At 40.2% G+C, this 25,000-nt stretch overlaps 2 protein-coding genes across 2 annotated transcripts in view; one reads left to right on the forward strand and one right to left on the reverse strand.

Annotated features, from left to right (window-relative positions):
• Window positions 1-10,019, reverse strand: part of sim1b (SIM bHLH transcription factor 1b) — a 19,407-nt gene extending 9,388 nt beyond the window's left edge. The window contains exons 1-8 of the mRNA XM_056242719.1: window positions 9,932-10,019; window positions 9,257-9,608; window positions 5,666-5,763; window positions 5,159-5,248; window positions 4,279-4,387; window positions 2,680-2,765; window positions 2,405-2,604; window positions 1,693-1,799 (exon numbers count right to left, since the gene is read on the reverse strand). Coding sequence (XP_056098694.1) covers window positions 1,693-1,799; window positions 2,405-2,604; window positions 2,680-2,765; window positions 4,279-4,387; window positions 5,159-5,248; window positions 5,666-5,763; window positions 9,257-9,431 — 865 coding nt within the window. The 5' untranslated portion in view covers window positions 9,432-9,608; window positions 9,932-10,019. The remainder of the gene's footprint in view (window positions 1-1,692; window positions 1,800-2,404; window positions 2,605-2,679; window positions 2,766-4,278; window positions 4,388-5,158; window positions 5,249-5,665; window positions 5,764-9,256; window positions 9,609-9,931) is intronic.
• naga (N-acetylgalactosaminidase, alpha) overlaps window positions 1-25,000 on the forward strand; it is a 138,265-nt gene that overhangs the window by 21,721 nt on the left and 91,544 nt on the right. The window lies entirely within an intron of this gene.

Consider the following 25,000-nt stretch of genomic DNA (forward strand, 5'->3'; position numbering starts at 1 on the left):
TATATCTCGCAATTCTGACTATATCTCGCAATTCTGAATTCATATCTCGCAATTCTGACTATATCTCGCAATTCTGAATTCACATCTCGCAATTCTGACTATATCTCGCAATTCTGACTATATCTCGCAATTCTGACTATATCTCGCAATTCTGACTATATCTCGCAATTCTGAATTCACATCTCGCAATTCTGACCATATCTCGCAATTCTGACTATATCTCGCAATTCTGACTATATCTCGCAGTTCTGAATTTATATCTCGCAATTCTGAATTCATATCTCGCAATTCTGAATTTATATCTCGCAATTCTGAATTCATATCTTGCAATTCTGACTATATCTCGCAATTCTGACTATATCTCGTATATCTCGCAATTCTGACTATATCTCGCAATTCCGACTATATCTCGCAATTCTGAATTCATATCTTGCAATTCTGACTATATCTCGCAATTCTGACCATATCTCTCAATTCTGAATTCATATCTCACAATTCTGACTATATCTCGCAATTCTGAATTTATATCTCGCAATTCTGACTATATCTCGTAATTCTGAATTCATATCTCGCAATTCTGACTATATCTTGTAATTCTGAATTCATATCTTGCAATTCTGACTATATCTCGCAATTCTGAATTCATATCTCGCAATTCTGACTATATCTCGCAATTCCAACTATATCTCGCAATTCCGACTATATCTCGCAGTTCTGAATTCATATCTTGCAATTCTGACTATATCTCGCAATTCTGACTATATCTCGCAATTCTGACTATATCTCGCAATTCTGAATTCATATCTCACAATTCTGACTATATCTCTCGCAATTCTGACTATATCTCGTATATCTCGCAATTCTGACTATATCTCACAATTCTGAATTTATATCTCGCAATTCTGAATTCATATCTCGCAATTCTGACTATATCTCGCAATTCTGAATTCACATCTCGCAATTCTGACTATATCTCGCAATTCTGAATTCATATCTCGCAATTCTGACTATATCTCGCAATTCTGAATTCATATCTCGCAATTCTGAATTCACATCTCGCAATTCTGACTATATCTCGCAATTCTGACTATATCTCGCAATTCTGAATTCATATCTCGCAATTCTGACTATATCTCGCAATTCTGAATTCATATCTTGCAATTCTGACTACATCTCGCAATTCTGACTTCATATCTTGCAATTCTGACTATATCTCGCAATTCTGACTATATCTCGCAATTCTGACTATATCTCGCAATTCTGAATTCATATATCACAATTCTGACTATATCTCGCAAATTCTGACTATATCTCGCAATTCTGAATTCACATCTCGCAATTCTGACCATATCTCGCAATTCTGACTATATCTCGCAATTCTGAATTCACATCTCGCAATTCTGACCATATCTCGCAATTCTGACTATATCTCGCAATTCTGACTATATCTCGCAGTTCTGAATTTATATCTCGCAATTCTGAATTCATATCTCGCAATTGTGAGAAATAAAGTCAGAATTGCGAGATGTAAACTTGCAATTATCTTTTCTGTGGCAGAAACAAGCTTCTATAGTGCCAGTCAAATGCACTGAACAAACATATTATCCTCTGACACGATATAAATACAGTATATATATATGAATAACAGTAGCTCATCAGAAGTGAATAACAGACTGTATGATGCAGACTCACAGAGGTGATGAGCGCAGCGCAGGTGAAAACTGTCACAGCTGTGCACGTGATGATACAGGGTCTTCTCAATCAGGTCCTGTGGCTCATATCCTGTCAGCTCTGAAACCCTTATAGACACAGAACACACTAGAGTCAGCACTGACCCTGAAACACATCAAGCTCTTCCTCACAGCGCTCATATCTCCACATTCTCAAATCAAGATGCACTACTGGAGGAGAACATGACTGGAGATATCAAGATGTGAAAATGCATCAGTTTGTGTTTAAAACAAGAACAACTATCTGAAAATGGAGTCAGAAAAATAATCTTAATTCAAAGAGAAAACGGGATTAATTTCCTGACTCTATTGGCAGATATTTGTTCTTGTTTTAATCTCAAACTCACTTCATTTTGATGCATTTTTCAGAAAAGAAAACTTTACAAGCTAACATAAATATATCCCAAGAATGTGTTTTCTTGAGCGTTACGGGAACAGTGACACTGTATCATTCTCACACATTATGGAACGTTACTTTTGAATCTGAACGTTCTGAAACAAGAAACATTTAAAAACCGTTACATTTAAAAACAAACATCAACTGAAACATTCCAGAAAAAGTACATTTATTTTGATTTAAGAATGTTGCTATATTTGCACTGGAAAGCGAGACAGAAACCCTGATGTGTGTGTGTGTGACGTGTGTGTGGTGTGTATTACAGCGCACGCTCCACCTTGAGTCCAGGAATATGAGCTTCATGTCCAGACTGGCCCGAAACATGAACATGTTGCTGTGGAGTTTGATCTCGGTGACGGCGCTGGGCGGGAGAGTGTGTCCCACCGCCACCAGACCCACGTTCTGATAGCAGCCGTCGAACAGAGACGAGTCCAGCCCGAACGGCCGGATCTTCAGGTACCCACTGCAGTGGATCACCTGGGGTCAAAGGTCAGCTCTTACTGTCTGCGGCACGTTACTAAAACCTAACTCAAAATATTAGTAAAGTCGTACCTTATATCCTCCACTCGTGAGCCCAGCGTTACGTTTGGCCAAAACACATTTCATTCTCAAGAAGAACGATCGCTCAACTTCGTACTCTAAAATGAGAATAATTCACATTCATCGACTGGGTTTTGGTTTTCTGGGTAATCAGGAAACACTCACTAAATGTTAAAGTCCCCCTGTGGTGAAAATCAAGCTTTTCATGTTGTTTATGATTATACTCAAACCATGTGTAAGTTCATAAGTCGACAGCATTGCTGAGTATTTCCTCCTTTAAACTGCAGTGAACCAAAGACAGTCTCAAAAACACGGTTTGAAATCGCTGGTGTTTCTGACGTCACAAACGAGCTTGTAACCAATCAGATCAACGTGTGATCGTCAACCAGTGGATCTCTGAGCTGAGTGAGTGAGTGGAGGCGGGGCTCATTTGCATATTCATAGAACCGCGCATACTAAATGAGGCACGAGTTACATTCAAGATATTTAAAGGCATGAAGAATTAATGATGCTTAAATATGTCATTTTGTTGATCAAAGATGAGTTTTAACCCTCTGGGGGCCTTCGGCCCAAATGGACCCGAAGCATTTAAATAAAAAATTTTTTTTTAAATCATAGCTTTATCGGAATGGTCCGAAATTTGGTGACTTTGTTGGTACTTGGTATATGAACACCCAAAAAAATTGGGGACAGGATTTGAATAGTCTAAGTGGTTGTAAAAAAAATAGTCACACTCAGGACCTTCGGGTCCAAATGGACCCGCATAGGAAATGAATGGGAAATTGGCAAAAATGTGAAAATACAGAGTTATTTTGTGCGTACAATCTACAAATCAGCCACGATCCAGAAAAAAAGCACACAACAGTGAAGGGGTGAATCTATAAAACATCAAGAGTGCAAAACAGACACATCCACACACACACTTTTATACACATACACACTAATAAATTCAGATTACATATGGGTTTTGAATTTTTAAAATGCTCAGTTTGTCCACCAGATGGCATCCATCTCATTTCAAAAATTGCTTTCATGAGGCCTAGGCTTGAGTCTAAAATGAAATACAGCTTTAAAAAAAAAAAAAAAAAAAAATCTATTATATTCAATGGGGAAAAAATTGGTCATAATTATTGCAATAATAATATTTATTATAAATCATTTTTATTTTTGAAATTATCTCAAAACACCAAAAAAGAAAAGAAAAAATATTATAAAAAACAAGTAAAAAAAAAAAATTATGATTTTTTTAAAATAAATATTAATCCCACCCTTCCGGCCCATTTGGACCCGAAGGTCCTATAAAATGTTTGACTACGAGGGGACTTTAAGATAAAACAATTATTGAACGGTCTTATTACATTATTAAAGGAGTCATGAAATTTGCCGTGATCTTTTGACATACAAGAAGTGTTGTACATTCTGCAAATTTCAGAGTTTAAAACATCCTCTTCATTATAAACAAAGCAGATTTAATCAAACTCAAAAACACTGAGTGATGTCACATGGGCTTATTCATTTGCATATGCCCGCCTCCATAACAAGACATCGACCAATTAGAAATGTGTTGTTCTAGATAAAGTGAGTTTGCAAACCGTGTGTGTATTGTCTTACCTTGGACGAAGTGTGTGTGATACGCCGCTTGTGGCGTCAGAACCGCCGCCATCTCGTCATGATCGGCCGGATGAACATATTCATAAATACTGTTTCCCGTCAGCTCTACCTGTGTGGAAGGACTTCTGTCATTCTACTGGAGCAATTGTGAGATCAAAGTTCACAATTATCTTTTAAAATATTTGATAGTAGCGGAAACAAGCTTCCATCGAGCCTCAGTCAAACGCTCCGAACAAACATACAGTCGTCCGACACGATATAAATGTGTGTGTGACCCTGGGCCACAAAACCAGTCACTAGGGCTGAGATCTATACATCAAGCTGAATAAATAAGCTTTCCATTGATGTGTGGTGTGTTAGGATATGATCATATTTGGCTGAGATATGACTATTGAACATCTGGAATCTGAGGGTGCAAAAAAATCAAAACTTTGAGAAAATCGCCTTTAAAGTTGTGCATTTATGTTCGCGATATTACTCATCAAAATATTTTTATATATATTTACGGTAGCAAATTTACAAAATATCTTCATGGAACATAATCTTTATTTAATATCCTAATGATTTTTGGCATAAAAGAAAAATCGATAATTTTGACCCATATAATGTATTGCCACAAATACACTCGTGCGACATGTGACTGGTTTTGTGGTCCAGGGTCACACACACACACACACACACACATATGAACATGGCATCCGTCAGATGTTAGTGTGTTCTTCACCTGTGAGAGTCCCAGATGAACACACACACACACACACATATGAACATGGCATCCGTCAGATGTTAGTGTGTTCTTCACCTGTGAGAGTCCCAGATGAACACACACACACACACACATATGAACATGGCATCCGTCAGATGTTAGTGTGTTCTTCACCTGTGAGAGTCCCAGATGAACCGACGCCGTCTCAGAAATATACATGATCTTTCCATCTGCAGCAACTACAAATATAAACCCGTCTAACGTCTGCAGATCAAGAATATCAGACGGGTCATGACAGAAACACACACACACACACACACACACACACACACACTCACAGAGCGATCTGCAAACAAGCTTCGTTAGACACTGACAACCAGGCATGCGTGTTTCAGGGTTCCTCAGTAACACTTTATTTTACAGTGTCCTTGTTACATGTACTTACTATAGTAATAACAGTAAATTATGCATAATCACATGCAAATAACTCTCAATCATTATCCTAACCCTATAGTAAGCACATGTAGTTGCTTAATATTACTCAGAACTTAAATATATAATTACACTGTAACAATGACACCTTAAAATAAAGTGTAACCGTTGTTATTATTTACATGTAAAACATTTCCTGCAATATTTCTAAATTATTAAATGATAATAATAAAAAAGTCTTCATATTACCTGGAGCATCTTGCTGATTATTACCTGGAGTAAATGCGATCCGAGCTCTTGTGCAGTGTTCTCTCTAGATCGGGCTCGACCCCACACCTCCCCCAAACCTGCACACACACACACACACACACACACACACACGTCTTTATCAATAACTCATAATCACACGTCTTTATCATAACTCATAATCACACGTCTTTATTAATAACTCATAATCACACGTCTTTATCAATAACTCATAATCACACGTCTTTATCATAACTCATAATCACACGTCTTTATCAATAACTCATAATCACACGTCTTTATCAATAACTCATAATCACACGTCTTTATCATAACTCATAATCACACGTCTTTATCAATAACTCATAATCACACGTCTTTATCAATAACTCATAATCACACGTCTTTATCAATAACTCATAATCACACGTCTTTATCAGTAACTCATAATCACACGTCTTTATCAGTAACTCATAATCACACGTCTTTATCATAACTCATAATCACACGTCTTTATCAGTAACTCATAATCACATGTCTTTATCATAACTCATAATCACACGTCTTTATCAGTAACTCATAATCACACGTCTTTATCATAACTCATAATCACTTTATCATAACTCATAACCACACGTCTTTATCAATAACTCATAATCACACGTCTTTATCAGTAACTCATAGTCACACGTTTTTATCATAACTCATAATCACTTTATCATAACTCATAACCACACGTCTTTATCAATAACTCACAATCACACGTCTTTATCAATAACTCATAATCACACGTCTTTATCAATAACTCATAATCACACGTCTTTATCAATAACTCATAATCACACGTCTTTATCATAACTCATAATCACACGTCTTTATCAATAACTCATAATCACACGTCTTTATCAATAACTCATAATCACTTTATCATAACTCATAACCACACGTCTTTATCAATAACTCATAATCACAACACGGATTCAGCAGGTTTTGTGCACTTGGGTATATATCATAGTGCTACAACTTACATGTTTACATTCAGCTATAATTAAATCTGTTTTTAATTCAAGCCTTTTATAATATTTTATAAAATATCATAATAATAATTGTATTGTTATTATCTGTAATTGTATAACGTATATACTCATAATCCTTATTATAACATTCACTTAGCCTATGATAAATGGTGTGTGTGTGTGAGAGAGAGAGAGAGAGAGAGAGAGAGAGAGAGAGAGAGAGAGAGAGAGAGAGAGAGAGAGAGAGAGAGAGAGAGAGAGAGAGAGAGAGAGACTATCGATAGTGTGAGTGAATCTAAGCTCGTGAACAAACACTGCCGTCGGGAAAGCAAATCACGGACATCAGCCGCAAACACGCGCAAATCACGTGACTGACATGTTAATACACACTTGCTCACAAGCCTGTATATGCCACATGTAGGCCTACACACACACACCTCCTGACAAACACACACACACTCACCCACTCACTTACTCTCACTCTCTCTCTCTCTCTCTCTCTCTCTCTCTCTCTCTCTCTCACACACACACACACACACACACTGCTGGACTCTTGCCCGGTTTCTGAATTGATCCATCAGTGTAATTATTCGCACATTGCGGTGAGTTATATGGGGACTATTCCGACCAAATGTAAAAAAAATATATTTTTTTTTTGTCTATTGTAATTATAATACATTATTATTGTATATTATTTTACTACTATTAATGATAACTATTATTAGGCTATTATTATTATTATTATTATTGGCCAACGTTATGGCCTTTTCCTCAGTTTGCGTTTCCTCCACGTGTGTGTGTGTGTGTGTGTGTGTGTGTGTGTGTGTGTGTGTGTGTGTGTGTGTGTGTGTGTGTGTGTGTGTGTGTGTGTGTGTGTGTGTGTGTGTGTGTGTGTGTGTGTGTGTGTTTCCAGTGCTGATGAATATGAGGAAAAGCCCGCGTGAAGATATTGTGTTTATTAGATTGCAGGCACAGAAATGAACTAAATTAACACATGACACAAAATTAAGTGTGTTTTTCGACTAAGTGTTTTTATTTATATGACTTATTAAAGTTTGTTCTCATTTAATTTTAATATTCTTATGTCTCTGGTCAAACATTTATTCTCCACAGATTTGGGTAAATGTAAACAACAATATGGTGTGACGAAAACTTCGAACATTTACACCCCCCAAAAAACCCGCTTTAATTATTTCACGTTGATAATTGTCTTGGCATCGCTGAAACTAAAGCTGCTTAATTCATGAAAATGATGTTTCTCACAGATGTGGCTTCAAAGAAAGAAGAAAATCATCCGCTCGAGCATCAATTATAATTTCATCTGTTTCTTAAGTGACTCGTGCTCGCGGAGTCCAGACAGCCTCACGCGCGCCCGGTGTAATGAGCGCGCAGGGTGCGCAGGCACGCTCGTGACCGCGAGAGATCAGGGCGACTCATCCTCTCACAAACACCACCTCTCTCTCTCTCTCTCTCTCTCTCTCTCTCTCTCTCTCTCTCTCTCTCTCTCTCTCTCTCTCTCTCTCTCTCTCTCTCTCTCTCTCTCTCTCTCTGTCTATCTATCTATCTATCTATCTATCTATCTATCTATCTATCTATCTATCAAAAAAACTGGTTCAAAATGTTTATTTCCAAGCATTTCAGACACACTGGAATACATTTAGAATCTGAACAATTATTTAATGTATTTCCTTTAAAGTAAAATCGATTTGAAAAGTGGAGGAAGCTGATCAGCTTATTGAGCGCATTTATATATTGAATGTTCAGTTATTATAGCTGTAAAAAAAACAGCCCGTTATGCTGCATATGATATTGCAAATCTTACCATATTATTGTAATATATTGCCGTAATTATTGTCGGTTTGGTTTGGGGTTATTGCGTGTAATTATGCATAATTTACAGTTATAGTAACATGTGTAATAACACTGTATACCGTGTAAATGTATCTCGATGTATAAGAATGTTTAAATATTTGCACTGGAAAACAAGACAATATATACAAATAAAGTGTAACCTAATCAAGCTATAATGAAGCACGCGCTTTATTTGCATAACGCTTTTAAAAATACACGTCGTTTGCAGCTTTACTGTTACTATGACAGAATATTTATAATTTCGTGCTAGTCTATATTTTTAGAGCGCGTTGAATGCAGATCTGACACTTCAGACCCACAAATAGACATACTTTAGGCCTAATGAAAAATAGAATATGATAGAGAACGGAAGAATTTATGTGGCATTTCAACGCATTTTCCTCTCTGACTCTGATATGTTGAACATATCGAAACATCATGAAGAACTTAAGGAAATATAGCTCGAGCACCGGCCTAAAATGGTTCCTTATTATTTTTATTATTATTATTATTAAAAATAAAGTTTCCAAAGGGGTGTTTTCCCACACATGGGAACACTTTTTGGCTCAACAAAGAGGATTTTTTTTTCTTAGTGAATAATAATAATTTCGCAGCGCCGTTAATGTTTCGCGGAACGGACTGTTATGGAACTATAACGCGTTATGTTTGGCGCGCTGACTGAAAGAGGACTGTGTGTGTGTGTGTGTGTGTGTTGAAGAGCTCTGACCTTGCGGGAACACCAGGCGCATCTTCAGGTAGCTGCTGGTCAGTCTGATGATGGACGCTTTGTCCAGCTGAGATGTGATCGCGGACGGTAACGGCAACATCTTGGCGAGCTCGTAAAACTCGCTGTTCTCTTTCTCCCGGCGCGTTCTCGCCGCGGTCTTTGACTTCTCCTTCATCTCAGCGCGAATAGAGTTCAAACCCCGTGAAAGTGTCAGTCCATCCAGCGACACGCGCAGAGCTCACCGGACAGGTGTGTGACACCGACGCGTGGACGCGCATCTGACCCGCGCAGGCCTCAGACGCACACACACACACACACAGCAGCGAAACTTTATCAATCTGCCGTTTCCCAGCTAATAAACAAAAGCAAAAGCAGATTAATCACGTGCATCATTTCTGAAATACATAACTCTAAATTGTAGAAGCATGCATTTTCTGTAAAGCTGCTTTGAAACGACATGTATTGTGGAAAGCGCTATACAAATGAATTGAATTGAATTGAATAATATTCCGCGTAATTCATAAGCCTGATTACAGACACGCGGTGCAGTTAATCAAGCATTTATATCTTCAAATTATGATCATTTAAAAAATGCTATAGTAGGCCTATTTAATTTTATTATCATTATTCCAGAGTAAAACTCACAAAAATATGTTAACATTAACGTATACTCACCACCTTTTGTTTGTGATCAATATTCCCACAACATTCGCAGACCGTTCATCTATTCTATTCTATTCTATTCTATTCTATTCTATTCTATTGTATTTCTATTTCTATTTATATTCGGCTTGGAATCTTCACTGCATGAGCTCATCCTCAGGTACCGTGTGTGTGTGTGTGTGTGTCTGAAGCGGGCTCGAGCTGTCCAGTCTTACCGTCACTCGCGCGCTCATTGGTCAGAGTTTCTGAAGGCGCGCGCGCGAGAGAAGACAAACTTACGAACTGTACAATAACAAGTTAACGTCATTTGCGACTAACAAGTTAAAGCCTTTAATACAAACCAAGTGTATAAAATGCAACAAAAAAAAAATAGCCTACATGATCATGACGAGTTTCGATTCTTATAATAGACCTTTAGATATTTCATAATTAATGTTTATGTTTAAATTATACGGTCAGTTCAGATTTAGATGCAATGTAATTTATCTAGATTAGAATAAGATCTCGATTATGCACGTGCAACATTTGGTTACACAGTTTTCAAGGTGTCAGTGTTACAGTGTAATTTTAATAAAGCACTTATGATAATAATTAACATGTAGGTGTTTGGTTCAGGGTTAATTGCATGTAATTGTGCATAATTTACAGCTATTGCTACAATAACTACATGTACCATTTGTAACAATGACGCTGTAAAATAAAGTATTACCGATATTTTGCCTCTGCAAAGCAATTCATTATTTTAAAAAATAAGGATAGAAGTTTTCCTTTTATTCCAGTGTCGTCTGAAAATCTTCTATATTCACTGAGCATATGAATTTTAACTCTATGCGTCTTCAGACCGAGTGCAGAACACACACTGAAATGAGAACAAAGGTCAGAATTCATAATAAATGGGGGAAATGGAGAAAACGAAGGAGAAGAAGACAGGCTTTCTTAAAATTAGGATTATATTGTGGACAGCACAGGCTGTTTTTAGTTTAGGCTGGCGAAGTGTGTGTGTGTGTGTGTGTGTGAGAGAGAGAAATCACGCGCTGCAGCTCCAGAGCACGCTCGCGCTGACACACACTTTAACCTCACAGGAACTATTTATCAATCACCGACAAAAGCCTTTCTCTCTCACAAGAAAACATCAGCTCTGCTTTTCCTTCTCCTGCTCGTGCTCGTGCTCGTGCATGACACACTCCACATGCAGGAAATGACGGATATCTGTGGAAATATCCTGACGTGCATACAAATGAATAAAAATGCGTTTTAAGAAATGTAATAACTACTACATAACACAAACTGTCTTTATTGTTATCGATAGAACTTGCTTGTGGGAAAAATAAAATATGTTTGCATAATTGTTATATAGACTAGCTATATTTAGCTACAATTATTTTATAATAGGCTCCTAATAATTCGCGGTAATTGTAAATATGTTTATTGTCGTTGGTTTGTTAGTGATGTTTTGCACACATTACAAAAGAGCGATTTTGAAGATGTGGAAACAGCTCATAATCTGTCGATCATATTAATCATCACATTAATCTGTGTGTGTTTGATGGGAGCGCGGTCGCGCATACGCTCGTGTCATTAGCAGGCCGCGTGCGCTGGGCGAGAGCGCGCACCCCCCAGAACGCGCAGCGGTTTATATGCGAGTCTTTTCATTTAAAGGAACATGTGATCCATTCATACACACACACACACACACACACACACACACATGATCCATTCCGGAACATTTCTGATGATTTCGGTCCAGACCAGTGTATACGAGTGAACTTCTGCATGCATATAAATAATAGCCTATATTTAATATATTCACACACACACACATCTAATATAAACAGACTTGTATGTTAGATGCGATTAATCGATTTGACAGCACTTTATAAGTTAAAATATTTTTCCATAATCAAAATGTCAGATGTGTGGTATGTTCTAATTTCATATCATTGATCAATGATCTGTAAGCTAAATATTAGTCAATGCAAAGTCATTAAATAGTCAATCTTAAACTCTGTAGACAGACTGTAATCGCAGTCTGACACTGGTGTGACAACATGCCCCGGTCTCCTGTCATTAACCCTTGCTGAGTCGCTCGAGCTGCAGATCTCACCGTTACCATGGTAATGCACACAGTGACCATTAATGTGTGTTCAGACCCTGAACCACAGAGCAGAGAGAGAGAGAGAGAGAGAGAGAGAGAGAGAGAGAGAGAGAGAGAGAGAGAGAGAGAGAGAGAGAGAGAGAGAGAGAGAGAGAGAGAGAGAGAGAGAGAGAGAGTCCTGTTTCTCTGAGCTTCATGTCAGAGGCTTTGAGGGTAAGATGAGACACATGATCCCGAGACTCATCGAGGCTCCTGTGGGAAGGAGAATGTAAAATGTCACTGATATGAAAAGCTGGATTTGCTCTCTCTGAAAGATCTGAAGATTGAAGTGAAACTTTCTCCTGGTTTCATCTGAGCTCTAGACCTGTGTGTGTTGTGTGTTTCTAACGCAGATTTACAACAGCTTCTCTTCATGGCTCATTAATGAGAGCGGGTGTATCGGGTGTCACGTGTCTAGACGTCAGGATCTCGGTTGTTGTTTCATATCATATCACATCATATTTTTCAATGCAAAGTCATTAAACAGTCAATCATAAACTCTGTAATCGTTTATTTGGTGTGACAACATGCCCCGGTCTGTGGAGAGCGTGATGTGTGTGTTCATGTTCACGGAGGTTGTGTGTGTGTGTGTGTGTGTGTGTGTGTGTGTGTGTGTGTGTGTGTGTGTGTGTGTGTGTGTGTGTGTGTGTGTGTGTGTGTGTGTGTGTGTGTGTGTGTGTGTGGAAAGCGTGATGTGTGTGTTACTTCATGTTCACGGAGGTTGTGTGTGTGTGTGTGTGTGTGTGTGTGGAAAGCGTGATGTGTGTGTTACTTCATGTTCACGGAGGTTGTGTGTGTGTGTGTGTGTGTGTGTGTGTGTGTGTGTGTGTGTGTGTGTGTGTGTGTGTGTGTGTGTGTGTGTGTGTGTGTGGAAAGCGTGATGTGTGTGTTACTTCATGTTCACGGAGGTTGTGTGTGTGTGTGTGTGGAAAGCGTGATGTGTGTGTTACTTCATGTTCACGGAGGTTGTGTGTGTGTGTGTGTGTGTGTGTGTGTGTGTGTGTGTGTGTGTGTGTGTGTGTGTGTGTGTGTGTGTGTGTGTGTGTGTGTGTGTGTGTGGAAAGCGTGATGTGTGTGTTACTTCATGTTCACGGAGGTTGTGTGTGTGTGTGTGTGGAAAGCGTGATGTGTGTGTTACTTCATGTTCACGGAGGTTGTGTGTGTGTGTGTGTGTGTGTGTGTGTGTGTGTGTGTGTGTGTGTGTGTGTGTGTGTGTGTGTGTGTGTGTGTGTGTGTGTGTGTGTGTGTGTGGAAAGCGTGATGTGTGTGTTACTTCATGTTCACGGAGGTTGTGTGTGTGTGTGTGTGTGTGTGTGTGTGTGTGTGTGGAAAGCGTGATGTGTGTGTTACTTCATGTTCACGGAGGTTGTGTGTGTGTGTGTGTGTGTGTGTGTGTGTGTGTGTGTGTGTGTGTGTGTGGAAAGCGTGATGTGTGTGTTACTTCATGTTCACGGAGGTTGTGTGTGTGTGTGTGTGTGTTCGCGGGTGTTTATGCGTTTATAAACTAGTTTCTGATTGGTTGATTTCTGAGCTGTCAGTCACGGGACTGGGACAAAACAATAAAACATAATACGATAAAATATAATAAATTATATACATATATCATAGACTGATAGAACTAATTTTCTCCTTTTCTCTTTCTGGTTTAAGTTGTTGTGGCGATCATCTTAAAGAGGTTATTTTCAACATAATGTCTAAGAATCTGTGGACTGAAGACTGAATATAATTTTGACACTAAATGTGTAATAAATTGTGAAAGTCAAACCGGTTTAACCAGATCGTGTTTGTTTGAGTTAGTCTAAATTGTAAATAATCCTAAATATTCTACTAAACTGAATTGAAGCTGAATTGTAACAGACACTTACAGATTGATTGGCATTAACAACTGTTTGTGAGAGACTGATGTGTGTGTGTGTGTGTGTGTGTGTGTGTGTGTGTGTGTGTGTGTGTGTGTGTGTGTGTGTGTGAGAGAGAGAGAGAGAGTGTGTGTGTGTGTGTGTGTGTGTGTGTGTGTGTGTGTGTGTGTGTGTGTGTGTGTGTGTGTGTGTGTGTGTGTGTGTGAGTGTGTGAGTGAGTAAGTGTGTGTGTGCAGCGGGTCACGCTGTCTTTCCTGTGTCTCCTCCATTAGTGAGTGTGAGACTGTGAACTGAAATCTTCCTGAGCGCGTTTATCAGACACGCGCTTTAAACAGGAGGTCATCACAGGGCGCGCGCAGCAGGAAGTCACACACCGCCACTTCCTGTCTGAGCATGATGATTGGTGAAGCAGAGAGAGAGAGTGAGAGAGAGAGAGAGTGACCCGGCATACAGGAGACTCATTAACAGGGTGTGTGTGTGTGTGTGTGTGTGTGTGTGTGTGTGTGTGTGTGTGTGTGTGTGTGTGTGTGTGTGTGTGCCTGCCAACAAAACGTTCTGTCAACGTTATGAACAAACGCTCTTTCAGTAACAAGAACGTTGCACGTTCATTCAAAGTTATCTGGTCTATAATAATGTTCATTAGAACATTAGAACAAAAACATTATTCATGGCGCATTTTTTAAAAAAGATTTCAGTTGGATGTTTTTTTTTTTAAATTCAAAAGTAACGTTCCCATAATGTTTATAAAACGACATTGATAAATTGAGCAAGAAAAAAACACGTTATTAAAACATTTTTTTTAACTGAACGTTCAGAAATAACTTTAATAACCTAATAATAGGAACGTTAGCAAAACTGTATGTTCTCAGCACAGACTAAGCGATTCGGAATAAGCACCAAATAAAAGTACACATGTTGTCCCACATGAGAGATAGATAAAGGTGCAATCAGAAGCAGAAATATTAATATTCACACATTTCACAGTATATCAGATATCAGAGGTTTAAACTCATTCCTGTCAGTGCAGCGTCAGGAATAACGATGAGTGTGAAACATGAAGCAGCGGCGCTCTCTAGTGGCCGGTCCAGGGAAACACACACACACACACAAATGCACAAATACATTATTGTTTACCATGGATTGAAATTACAATGACTTTTGAAGAATTTTAATTATTTTTTAATTACTAAATATAATTATATAAAAATAAATAATGTATCGCTGGATACTACCGGTAATTTAGCCAATTAGAATACATGTTTTATTGGTAACACTTTACAATAAGGTTCATTAGTTAGCATGAACTAAGAATGAACTGCTCTTCTACAGCATTTATTAATCTTAGTTAATATTAATTTCAACATTTACTAATACGTTATTAAAATCAAAGGTTTTATTTGTTAGCATTAGTTAATGCACTGTGAACTAACATGAACAAACAATGAACAGCTGCATTTTTATTCACTAACATTAACAAAGATTAATAAATACTGTAACAAATGTATTGCTCATGGTTAGTTAATGTTATTTAATACATTATCTATGTTACCTAATTAACCTTATTGTAAAGTTACCGTTTTATTTATTTAATATATATTATCCAGCTATACAGTATTTATTAATGACTAAATATAATTATATATTAAAGGATTAAAGGGTTCGTTCACCCCAAAATGAAAATTCTGTCAGTAATTACTCTCCCTCATGTTGTTCTCGAGGCCCACGGAGAAGGAAATGAATAGTTGAATTAAGTCGTTGAATTTTTGTTTGTTTTTTTGCGCACAAAAAGTATTCTCGTCGCTTGATAAACTTAAAGATTGAGCCACTGTAGTCACTCGGACGATTTTAACGATGTCTTTAATAACTTTCTGGGCCGGCCAGTTTCGATTACAATTGAAGCCTATGGAGGAGTGATCCAGCTCTCAGATTTAATCAAAAATATCTTTGTGTTCTGAAGATGAACGAAAGTCTTACGGGGTTGAACAACATGAGGGAGAGTAATTATTGACAGAGTTTACATTTTGGGGGGAACTATCCCTTTAAAGGGAAAATAAATAAATATATATTTTTAAGAGTGTTCTGAATTCTCCATGTTTAGCATAATAACGGAGATGCACAGAATCAGCGCTGTACGTCATTGAATAGTGCGCAACCAGCGCAGTGGCGGAGCCTACGCTGATTTAGTAGTCTGAGAATAAGCGTAGCACTATAGAGTTGCATCAGCCGTTCTGACTGGAAAGTTTGCGGGATTGCTTGCATTATAAGGACATTGTACGAGTAACAGATAAGTAAGTCCAGTGTTATTTGAATATTAATGTTATATTGCAAGTGTATTTGTTTTAGATAGTGTTTTTTCGCCTATATTAAAGTGACTGTTTTGCCGCACGTGAATTGGACGCTGTATTATATGCCGTCAATCCTTTGAAGTTTGAGTAGCGATCGTTATAACTTGTATAAGGAATATTTTGTGCAATAATATTTTATGCCAAGTTTCTCATTTAGATCTACAATGTAACACTTACGTGATTTATGTTGATTGTTATTTTCTTTCATTGTTTTAGAAAAACCTTGCACATGTCTATCCATGTTGATGCCAAAGCAATCATTAAAAGGCTATCATCTATCCATGACTCTGAGTTCTCTGACAAGAACACTGTGGCGGTCAGTGCGCATTGAACTAGCTATATCCAAAATCTAACATGGTCCTTCGAGCCGGAGGCTGACTACTACAGATATGTCATTGCATGATGATAACCCGTCCAGTTCAGAGCAATCAGCTGGGAGACCGGTGAGACGGAGTACACTTCCTAAGCACTTGGAGGACTATGTTATGGACTATAACCTTTCAAGGTCAACTAGTCCCCCACTAAGCTCACTAGAAACACATACAGTGCCTTCAGCAGTAAATCGAGCTGTGGACAGAACATTATCCTTGCCGAGTATGTCTACACCAGTACGTAGAACAGAACAAGTTCAATCAACTGATAAAATGTCCCTGAGAAAATTGATGGAAAACATCTCTGCAGCTGAGATGGAGGAGTCAGCTGAGATTGCACAGCTTACAAGCAGACTGTCTCTTTATGAGAAAAGGCAGCAGCGTCGACAGGATATGTTAAAACGCATTAATGATTTCCTACTGGACGAGGAAGCAGATAACCTCTCACTCCAAGAAGCAGATATAGCATCTCAGAAGGGAGCACTTTCCCCTGAGTCCGTTCATAACATTACCTCGACTGCTCCACACTTCACAAAGACACCGGTTGACTTTGCAAAATCTCCGCCTGATATAATGAGCCCTACACAAAGGGGAGCCGAATTACCTCCGATCTCACAAGTTCCTGTTATACGAAACGTGGCACAGGGTACCATAGAAGCTCAGTCTGCCCAGCAAACGCTTGCACTGAATAATATGAGTTCAGTTGACTCAATTCCATCATCATGCTTTGTGTCTCCACAACTCCCTATAGTTTCTGATACTGCCTTACAAGGACATTCACTCCTACAAAGGCAGTATGAAGATAAGTCACCTCCGGAACTTAGAAGGTCCTTAGGAGTTGAGGGTGGCCCCTTTTTGTCCCAGCAGCAATGGGTCACTAATCCTCAGACTGCAATACATACGATGCAACACTCTGTACCTTCCGTTTATGCTGGCTGCCGTCCTAATTATCCTAGTGCCTACCCAGCACAGCCTAGTTATGCTGGTGCACATGGTGTTCACTACCCAGCACAACAAGTAACTTGGCCACAATATGGTAATTGTCAGACAGCTCCTCCACCTCCCATTAATTTATATGGAGCGCCAAAACCTTCCATACCAGACTTTGCTGTAGACAGTGAAAGGGATTTCGCCAATCTGAAACTAGCTTTGGATAATCTACTAGACCCACATCCTGAGCTGTCAGAGAAATACAAATATCACGTGCTTCTAGAACATCTTAAATTTCCAGAGGCTCAAATGATTGGACAGTCTTGTCGACATGAAGCTCGGCCATATACAGCAGCAATGCAGGCCCTACAGTTGCATTATGGACAGCCACATCAATTAGCACAGAGCGAAATAGCAGCCATACTCAACGCTCCAGATGTGAAGGTCGGTGAAGCTAGTAGTTTCCAGTCATTTGCCTTAAGGATTCATCTTCTTGTGAGTATGTTGCTGTCCCTGGAGGGCCAGAGAGGCATTGAACTCAGCTGTTGTTCCCATGTAGACCGGCTCCTTAGCAAACTACCCAAGTATCTCAGAGACAATTTCATTGAGTTCTTACAAATGCAAGGCAAGTTGAATGTCGCCAGCCTCAATCCATATAATCTTCAGGACTTTTCTGGTTGGCTGCAGAGTAAAGCTCAACAACAGCGTCTATCCAGTAGACTAGTTGAACGTTATCAAAAGGAGAAATCCTCCTACTCACTTCAGGGAAAGGATTCAACCCGATCGAAAAGACAGAATGCTTCAGTCTACCATGGTACAGAATCCCCAAGTGTCAAATCATCTAAGCCTGTATCTCAGCCCTCTCAATGGAAGAAATCCAAAGTCCATTGCCTATTCTGCCACAGCAAAGAGCATTACATAACCCAGTGCGCAGAAATAAAGGAGCAATCTACAGAAACCCTCATGCAATGGATAGCAGAAGGGAAACGGTGCTGGAAATGCGGCCGTTCCCATCATCCAGAGGACTGTAATTTGAAGAAACCATGTGGAATCTGTGGGGAGATACATCTCCAAGTCCTCCATGGAATCGCTGAACAGCGATCCAAGACTAAGCACACCAGTGCATTAAACAGTAGGATCTATCTCACACCTTCCAGTCCCTCAGGTCGAGTACTACTGAAAGTTGTGCCGGTGCTTCTACATCATGAGGACAGAACAATTGAGACCTTTGCGATATTAGATGACGGAGCTGAACGTACCATGCTGCTACCTGCCGCTGCTCAACAGCTTAAGCTGGAAGGGAAGGAGGAAACTTTAGCCTTACGTACTATCCGTCCTGATGTCACATTCCTGACTGGCTTAGTTGTTACCTTTGATGTGTCCTCCAGAAGCAATCCAGTAGTCAAGTACAGAATCCAGAATGCCTTCACTGCAGATGGATTAGATCTTGTGGAACAGAGCTACCCAGTGAAAGCTCTTCAACGTCGACATGTCCACTTGAGAGATATTCCATTGCAGTCATTCAAGAATGTTCAGCCCTTGTTGCTGATTGGCTCAGATAATAGCTCTCTGATTACTGCAGTGGAAACAATTCATGTAGACACTCAGATTGGACCAGTTGCAGTCCGTACAAGACTTGGGTGGACTCTTCAAGGTCCTGAAGGTCTTTCAAATCGGTCAACTTCCACTCATCAGAGTTATTTTATTACCGCTGCAGCAGCCTATGACACCCTCTTTAGAGACGTAGAGCGACTGTGGAAGTTAGATGCTCTACCTAACCGCAGTGAAAAGCTGTTAACTCGATCTAAACAGGACCAAGAATCTATTGAGATCCTAGATGGCAAGACCTGCAGGGTGTTAATCGATGGAATTCAGCGCTATGCTGCTCCCTTGTTAAGAACTGATAATTCCACCAAGTTCCGTGCTCCTCAGGAGTCTGTTCTTGCCAATCTCCGCAGTACCGAAAGGAGACTACGGGATCAACCAGAGAAGGCAGCCGACTATCAATGTGAGATGAATAGACTTATTCAAGCAGGTTACGTCAAGGAGATCACAGTTAAAGAAGCGAATGAATCGGAGGAATCCTGGTACCTGCCACATCATCTCGTCTACCATAATAGTAAGGCACGTCTGGTGTTCAATTGTTCATTCGTCTACAAAGGTACTTCACTCAACGAGCAGCTCCTGCCAGGACCAAACCTGGGACCATCCCTGCTCGGGGTCTTACTGCGATTTCGACAGCACTGTGTTGCGATCAGTGGAGACATCAAGGGTATGTTTCACCAGGTTCGACTGTTACCTGAGGACAGACCCTTACTGAGATTCCTTTGGCGGGATTTACTACGGGAGATCCCGCCGAAAGTATATGAATGGCAGGTGCTACCGTTCGGGACAACCAGCAGTCCTTGCTGTGCTATCTATGCACTACAAAAGCACGTCAAAGAACACCCACGCAGCACTACTAACCTCATCCAGTCTGTCGAATCTGGTTTCTACGTTGATAATTGTCTGGAGAGTCTACCTACTGCTGAAGCAGCCAAGACTAGAGTGGATGACTTGCGTGCAATACTGGCGGATGGCGGATTTGAAATTAGGCAGTGGACGAGCAACCGATCATCAGTAGTGGCTCACTTACCATCTGATGCTAGATCCCAGGACATGGAACTGTGGCTTGAACACAATCGGTGTGACCCTCAAGAACCCGCATTAGGACTTTGCTGGAATTGTAGAACAGACACACTGGGTTACAAGTACCGACCTATCAAACATTCAGCACTAACAATGCGTACAGTTTACAAGATACTAGCGAGTCAGTATGACCCTTTGGGTTTCATCACGCCTTTTACCACCAGAGCCAAGATTCTCATACAGCAGCTATGGTCAAAGAAAAGAGATTGGGATGACCCAGACCTCCCTGCAGACCTGCGTGAGTCTTGGAATGTCTGGGAGAGTGAATTACCACACCTCAGCTCAGTTTCAATCCAGCGTTGCTATGTTCCTGAAGCAATGGATAATCCTGAACATGAGCACCACCTTCATGTTTTCTGTGATGCGTCGGAAAGGGCGTATGGAGCGGTAGCATACCTCTCTACAACTTATGAGGGCACGACCAATGTCTCCTTCATAATGGCCAGGTCAAAAGTGGCTCCAAAACGTCAACAGACCATACCACGGTTAGAGTTGTGCGCAGCGCTGGTTGGAGCACAGCTGACAAAACTAATCCATACAGAATTGTCATTCTGCTTGAATCAGACCACGCTATGGACAGACTCTACAACTGTTCTAGAATGGCTACAATCAGAGTCATGCCGGTTCAAGGTATTTGTCGGCACACGTGTATCCGAAATACAAGAACTGACAGATCAGCGATCATGGCGTTATGTTGACTCACTTAATAACCCAGCTGATGACTTGACAAGGGGCAAAACACTTCTAGAGCTTACTAGACCGAGCAGATGGAGTAATGGGCCGTCTTTCCTCTTGCAAGCTTCAGATGAATGGCCTAAGAGACCAACCATCACTCAGCCACATAAGTCCAACGAACTAAAAGGTCTGACTTTCTGTAGTTTTGCATCGGTACCACAAAATATTCCAGACGCAAACCAGTTTGATTCATGGAAGGACCTTGTCGAGGCTGTACGTCAGCAATGCCATGGGGCGGCAGAGCCAAACCAGACTCAATTGATTAACAGTTACCGTGAAGCAGAAGCTATTCTGCTGCGAGCTTGCCAAGAACAAAGTTTTCCTGAAGAGCTTGTTTCTCTGAGGGCAGGCCAGCCAGTTCATAGCAGCAGCAGACTCAGAAATCTATCACCAGAGCTGGACCAAACAACAGGCCTCATAAGAGTCGGTGGGAGGCTACGGCAGTTACAGCATGTCAGTGACCTTGATATTCATCCCATTGTCCTCGACCCTCGTCATTCAGCTACTATGCTTCTAATTAAAGACTATGATGAACAGCTGCTACATGCTGGATCTGAGAGATTATTTGCAGAAATCAGAAGACAGTATTGGATCTTGCGAGGTCGACAAGTCATTAAAAAGTACCAACTTCACTGCACAGAATGTCAGAGATGGAGAGCACAGCCTAAAGTTCCTCAAATGGCAGATCTGCCCAAGGCTCGTCTACGCATCTTCCGCCCACCTTTCTTCTCAACAGGCGTTGATTGTTTTGGGCCATTCATTTCCAAGATAGGCAGACGAAATGAGAAACGGTGGGGAGTGATTTTTAAGTGCCTGACGACACGTGCCATTCATTTGGATCTCCTTAATTCACTGGATACAGATGCCTTCCTACTAGCCCTCCGCAGGTTCATTGCCCGGCGAGGCAAACCAGCAGAACTCCTTTCAGATCAAGGCACGAATTTTAAAGGAGCTGACAGGGAACTCCAAACAGCTTTCAAGGAATTGGAACCGCAGCTTCAACAACAATTGGCAAATTACCAAATTGATTTCAAATTCAATCCCCCTAATGCACCGCACTTTGGAGGAGCATGGGAGCGGGAGATTCGCTCTATCAAGAGTGCACTCCAGGTCGCTGTGGGAGCTCAATCATTGTCGGAAGATGTACTTCACACCATCCTAGTTGAAGTGGAAGGGATCCTCAATTCCAAGCCTCTAGGGTATGTTTCAGCTGACGTAGCTAACCCCGACCCTATAACACCAAATATGCTTCTCATGGGGCGGCGGGACGCTTCTTTGCCACAAGCCGTTTACGCTCCGGAGACTATAGGAAGACGTAGATGGCGGCATTGTCAGAACTTAATAGACCAGTTTTGGATCCGTTATCTACGAGATTACCTGCCAACCCTTCATCCCCGCTACAAATGGCAGCATCCAACAGAGCCCCTTGCACTGGATACCGTGGTAATGATAATTGACCCCAACCTACCACGAGCCCGGTGGCCTGTAGGTCGTGTGGTGAAACTCCTTCCAAGCAGAGATGACTGTGTACGAACTGTTGAAATTCAAGTACGGGATAAAATCTACACACGACCTGTAGCCCGTCTTATCCCACTTCCCGGACTGCCAGATAATACAGAAAATCCGCAAACATAAAGAATTCTACTAATCACATTTGCTTCTCAAATGTGGGGGCGGCTGTTCTGAATTCTCCATGTTTAGCATAATAACGGAGATGCACAGAATCAGCGCTGTACGTCATTGAATAGTGCGCAACCAGCGCAGTGGCGGAGCCTACGCTGATTTAGTAGTCTGAGAATAAGCGTAGCACTATAGAGTTGCATCAGCCGTTCTGACTGGAAAGTTTGCGGGATTGCTTGCATTATAAGGACATTGTACGAGTAACAGATAAGTAAGTCCAGTGTTATTTGAATATTAATGTTATATTGCAAGTGTATTTGTTTTAGATAGTGTTTTTTCGCCTATATTAAAGTGACTGTTTTGCCGCACGTGAATTGGACGCTGTATTATATGCCGTCAATCCTTTGAAGTTTGAGTAGCGATCGTTATAACTTGTATAAGGAATATTTTGTGCAATAATATTTTATGCCAAGTTTCTCATTTAGATCTACAATGTAACACTTACGTGATTTATGTTGATTGTTATTTTCTTTCATTGTTTTAGAAAAACCTTGCACATGTCTATCCATGTTGATGCCAAAGCAATCATTAAAAGGCTATCATCTATCCATGACTCTGAGTTCTCTGACAAGAACACTGTGGCGGTCAGTGCGCATTGAACTAGCTATATCCAAAATCTAACAAAGAGGTTAACCTCTTGAGTGTCGCACTCCTTATTTGAATAAACATGAAAATGCACGATCTGAACTTAAATGGTTGTAATTCAAGAATGCTTTGGAATATGCAAGATTGGTCTTGTTTTAAAGAAGACATTTGGCAGATTTTTTTAGAAGTTAAACAAATTAAGAAAGTGAAACAGAAAAAAGGGTTATAGAAGTTTGACTTTATGAAAAATGTAATTATTCATATTTTATATAAAATATTTTTTTCAAAGCCTGGTGGACTCTAAAACTGCAAGAAAATCAAAGTCAAAACTCTGAACAAGTTGTGTTCCAAATTTTAGGTTGATATCTCAAAAAATGAGCTTTCAGTGAGATTTTGTTTGGGCGCAGTACCGAACGCTTCCACTAGGTCACAACCAGACTCCATTACTGCCCATATAAGGGCGCCTCCATTTACATATGTGTTTTGAGAGATCTGAACCATTATTTCCACAATTTTCATACAATTTATGAAGTAGACATCCTATTCTGAAGTAGTAAGGGAAGTTTGGCATATTTTTATATGAATTCAACCTCTAAGAAACGCATAAGAAGAACACGTATGTGCGTTAGAGCTCGCCGCCGCCTCACAAATAGTGAATAGCGGACGACTTTGCCACATTCTTCATAAATAAAACAACCACAATCAGCGGCCAATTTACCAATCCACAAACTGACACACACATCTTACCAGCTACCACACACATTCTACTCTCGTTCTCTCTACTTTCAGAGGCAGATGTCTCCAAACTCCTCCTTTCCAATCGCCCTACCACCTGTCCGCTTGATCCTTTTCCCACTAATCTACTTCAAGCCGTCTCTTCCTCGGTTGTACCCGCACTCACACACATCATCAACACCTCTCTTCACACTGGTTCCTCTCCCACAGCTTTTAAGCAGGCTCGAGTAACCCCACTGCTTAAAGGGACACTGTGTAGGTTTTTAGGTATTTTATTATCTGAAATCAATATTTTTATTCATAAATATGTCCTCAATGGTGTACAAATACCTCTGCAAATTATCTGACTTATCCTCGTAAATGAAGAATTTATTATCTTTATGTACATGGGACGGGTAGGTTCACGGAGGCTTCCATGTCGTTCCGCCATCTTGAAAAACTATAATAGCAGAGAGGGTCAAAAAGTACCAACCAAACGCGTTTCCACAACGCGTTTTCGTTCAGACTCAGAGCCAGCGTCACGTGACTGAAAGCAGCATAAACGGAGGAGGAGAGCAGTGAGAGGCGCATTCCCGGCAAGTTTAAACGGCTGTATTGCACTCCTATAACTGCTGATTGCTCTATTATTTGTAATGGCGGACCATACATATGCCGAGCCACAGGAGAAGACATCCTCGTCCCAAAAAAAGTCCAGACTTGAACGAAAAAGGAAACGTGACCGGAGATTGCAAAAAAAAAGAGTAAATGTCGGGATAGCGTTTTCAAGGTGGAAAGAGCTAATGCAGCAGAAAGATTTCAGAAGAGACGCTGAAGTTGCCTGCTTTCTCCTCGACAGCTAAGTCAATGTTACAGTCTTAATTATTTTTTTTTGTCATTGCTTGGTTGTGTACTTTAGTATATAGACAGTATAACATTTATAGTCAAAAAAGTTAAACAGGCTCTTTGATGAATAGCAGCTATTGATTACTTTACTTAGCTGCTATTTAGAAGGTGCTAAAAACAAGGTTTGTAAGTTTACTCTT

The sequence above is a fragment of the Rhinichthys klamathensis genome, unplaced genomic scaffold (genome assembly GCF_029890125.1).
Source record: "Rhinichthys klamathensis goyatoka isolate OS25496 unplaced genomic scaffold, OSU_Roscu_1.1 h1tg000747l_1, whole genome shotgun sequence".
NCBI lineage: Eukaryota > Metazoa > Chordata > Actinopteri > Cypriniformes > Leuciscidae > Rhinichthys > Rhinichthys klamathensis.